The sequence below is a fragment of the Lactuca sativa genome, chromosome 9 (genome assembly GCF_002870075.4).
Source record: "Lactuca sativa cultivar Salinas chromosome 9, Lsat_Salinas_v11, whole genome shotgun sequence".
Lineage (NCBI taxonomy): Eukaryota > Viridiplantae > Streptophyta > Magnoliopsida > Asterales > Asteraceae > Lactuca > Lactuca sativa.
The window spans coordinates 26,273,860-26,277,754 of NC_056631.2; the positions used below are offsets into that span (position 1 = coordinate 26,273,860).

The 3,895-nt window shown below is 33.0% G+C and overlaps 1 protein-coding gene across 1 annotated transcript; it reads right to left on the minus strand.

The window, feature by feature from the left end:
* Positions 1 to 322: 322 nt before the first annotated feature.
* Positions 323 to 2,732, minus strand: LOC111902195 (uncharacterized). The gene is made up of 4 exons (XM_023898050.3): positions 2,615 to 2,732; positions 1,793 to 1,844; positions 1,300 to 1,348; positions 323 to 890 (listed from the first exon to the last, which is right to left on the minus strand). Exons 2-4 carry the CDS (start codon positions 1,818 to 1,820, stop codon positions 398 to 400), a joined length of 570 nt encoding a protein of 189 aa, XP_023753818.1. The 5' UTR covers positions 1,821 to 1,844; positions 2,615 to 2,732; the 3' UTR covers positions 323 to 397.
* Between the last annotated feature and the right edge of the window lie 1,163 nt (positions 2,733 to 3,895).

Here is a 3,895-nt window from a genome sequence, read left to right on the forward strand (position 1 = left end):
GACCCATCTCAATCCGCGTCACATTCACGAGGGGGGCAGTGTTCACGCGTGAATACCCCCTCCACGTCACCCTTTACGCGTAAAAACATCCCCCATATCCCATGGCCTAAACGACGAATCAAATTCACATTGGAATAATATTTACATGAAGCTGTGTATGATGATTAATTATTATTTTAATATATAATAATTGATTTTCTTTCATCGTCATATAAATAATTAAATACCTAATCATCAACGTACAAACGCATAATAGAAGTTTGTAGAAAACATAAATAACTAAAAAGGTTGGTGAATTAAAATATTTTTGCAAGCAAACAACTAAAAGGGATTATAACTTTCCTTAAATTCCAAATACAAAATCCGTCACAAAGAAACTAATTAAATACAAAATCCGTCACAAAGAAACTGTGGATGTTTTGTTAAGCATTGGACGAAGGAATTTATGCATAACCAACCTCTTCATCTCGTTCCACCCAATGGGAATCAATAAAGGGAGTCTAGTTCTAGTGCATAGCTCTTTGATATCTTGCCACCATTGAAAAACCTCTCCCTCTTGTGGCAATGAGGCAACTACAAGTTCGAATTGTTGATACCCTGGGACATGATAATACTCAAAATACAATTCTACTTCCTTTACCCATTTGCGAAAGACATCACAATCAAACTTCTCAGGGAATGTTGGGAAACGTATATCTGGGTTGAAAGGAGGTGGTTTCTCCCTTGTAGGATGCAAATCCACTCGCTCTTCTTGATATTCTTTCAAACCCGTCTCCATTAATTCTACACGTTTGTCCAGATCTTCGAGTTTGTTTACCATCGGCCCAATACACCTCATAATTTTATTTATATCATTGGCCAACAAAGCCAAAGCGCTTTCTACATCTACACTGAAAAATATAAACAAATATACCTTACTTGTAGATGATGCAGTAAAAGATCAAGTGCAAAATAAAAAGATCAATTCCTTCCCAAATCAATTATCAAAGTTTTCCCTGATTCAATAACATATTCAATTCTACACCAACTTTACAATTTTCTCACCCACACAAAACCCTAGCAAAATATAGGCATACATCTTAATATAGAAAATTAATACTTTTAGACGGCCGTTTGAAGTTTAATTGCAAATTTATCAAGATTGTTTAATAAAAATTTAAAAAATACAAGTATTTAAAAATATCAAAAAAATATGATATTTTAATGCTTAACAAGAGCATATATATATGCAATTCCCCCACACTTTTTTTTATAAAACAAAAATTATGTCATTCAAAAATAATAAAATTTTCTAGAAACCTGGAGCCATGGTGTCCTTGATCTTGATCCATGTCTTGTGGCTCGTTCCCTGAATCAAAAAATTTAAAGTCAATATAAAGGTTTATTTTTTTCAACATCATATTCTAATCTTGGAATAAAATTTAATCAAACTCATCCTAATAAAACCTTGATCTTCCAACCAAAGGATTTACACCTTAATTCTTTCAAGATTTCCAATCGATTTATGGATATCTTTTAATTATAATAATTTTGATGATCAAATTGTAAAGAGTGTTCCAAAGAGAAAGCCAGATGTCAAAACCCCACACCTAGATGACTGATCTAGGGTGTTGGCTGTTCCATTCTCCATAGAAGAAGGCATTACAGGTGTGTAAATCAACTTCTTCTTTTTATATCTTTTACATAGAAGGACAGATAAGTGCTAAGTGACTTGTTCTCTGTGTATCTATAATTCTAATTGAACATATTTAGAAGAAACTTTTGCAACAGAAACTAGCAATTGCATACAAACCTGATCCAGTCTTCTTTTCCCCATCCATCTGCGGTTGGTTGACGTTTGAAGCCTGAATAAGAGTTCAAAAACCAAAGCCCAAAACCAATTCAACTGCCTTGTGATATACATATGGATAATTAATTCACCAGATCCCACTTAAAATTGGCCAATCATCGTTAATTATTGATGCAGACTACATATGTGTATGCTTATGGTATGCATGTATACATGTACATAAACTCTTGTATTCATACTTAAATTGTTATAAACTGACAAAATACATATTACATAATTCTTTACGTAAGAAAACTAATGTGTTCATCCTCATGTTCCTACATAATCATAGCAGCAAACATGTACAAAAGTCAAAGGTACAAAATGAGCTGAATAAAACCAATCAAGAGAGTTAAACAATACCAAACATACAGCAGATCCATGAATCAACCACATAAAACCATGGGAAAACAAATTTTACATTAATATTCGACTTTTCTTGTCCCCCTTCAAACAAAGCCAAACTAAGATGAAAATGAAACAACTTTGTAAAGGCATTTTATCCGATAGTCGACAGCTCCTCCAATTAGGAATAGAAAAAAACTATAATTTTTCGATCAATTTGAAACTTTTTTACGCCTAAATTTGATGCAAAATAAATAAACTTAATTTCTTCAGAGTCGATGAACCATGGAAACTTATATCAGGATGAAAAAGAAACACAGAAAACAAACCCTAGAAAATAACTAAACAAAACCATTGTCCTCGAATCGGGATCGGGATCAGTATCAGAAATCACACAGTAATGAAATTAGTAGACTCGGAAGATTGGGTTTTCACGATTACCGTTATTACGTGAAGCAATCGTCCCCTTATTTGCCGGCTTCTCCTCCGCTCTACGCTGTACCGGAACCCTAAGGTGGAGATGGATCAATTTTTATAGGCGTAACATCAAACCCTAAACTTTCTTTTATTTGAGCCGGATGTAGGCCGTTAATCGGGTTAACCCGATCGGGTTTCGGGTTAAACGGGTCGGGTTAGTCAGGTTTTTCTAGAAAAAAAAAAATATTCATCCGAAACCCGACCCTAATAAGGTACGGGTTAGTCGGGTTCGGGTTAACCAGGTTTCGGGTTTGTAGGGTCGGGTTAATCGGGTTAGTCGGGTTGAAGTTGAAATGTAAGATGAATTTATGTTGTGTCATTTTAATATATAATCCACATGTAGGGACTTAAAATGTAAAGTTGGTATACGATATGAATTTTTGGAGTTTCTTTTACCATATTAGTAATGTAAACAGTGAATAAAATTCATAAAACTGTTACAGCACAACCTTACTGCACTAAAAAGAGAGGAAAGTTATGTTATTTTATACATCTCTATATATAGTAATTTTACAATCTGGTTTGTTTAAATAAGAAATATGTATTATTTGTAAAATTTCATGGGATCTTGAATTCTTATCATTCAAGGCAGTAAAAAGAGTTTTGGTAATAAATTCTTAATCGGGTTATTTGGGTTGACCCGAAACCCAAATTGTTTTGAAAAAATTAACCCTAAACCCGATCCTAATAATAATTCGGGTTAGTCGGGTTAACCTGAATAACCCGATTAAGAGTTCTGACCCTATTAAACCCGACCCTAATTACCTTATTCGAGTTCGGGTCGGGTCGGGTTTTTTTGGCATCCCTAGCCGGATGTGAGTTTACATAAATTTTTCTTGATTCTAAGTAATAATAATAATAATATAACATACAAAGTTATAATTCATAACATATTTAATATTCTATCGACAACTTTACCATTTTTATTTAAAGTTTGTTAAATCACTCTTTAATTGTATCTTTGGATAATATTGAGGAAAAAATTATTATATTGCCCCTAGGCCAAAATGTTGAGGGCATGTTGTATTTGAAAAAATTGCCTATTTTTCAATGCCATTATTTATAATAGTTTTTTAGACATTGGGTCGTGGGCATGTGCTCCAACCTTCATTATATAATATAAAATTATGTGAGTTATGTACCACACTATCACAGTAGTCCTATACATATTAAATTTTCTAAAAATAAAAATAAAATATAAGAAGCTGGATTTATCGAGTTTAAATAGAAAAATTATTCATGTGA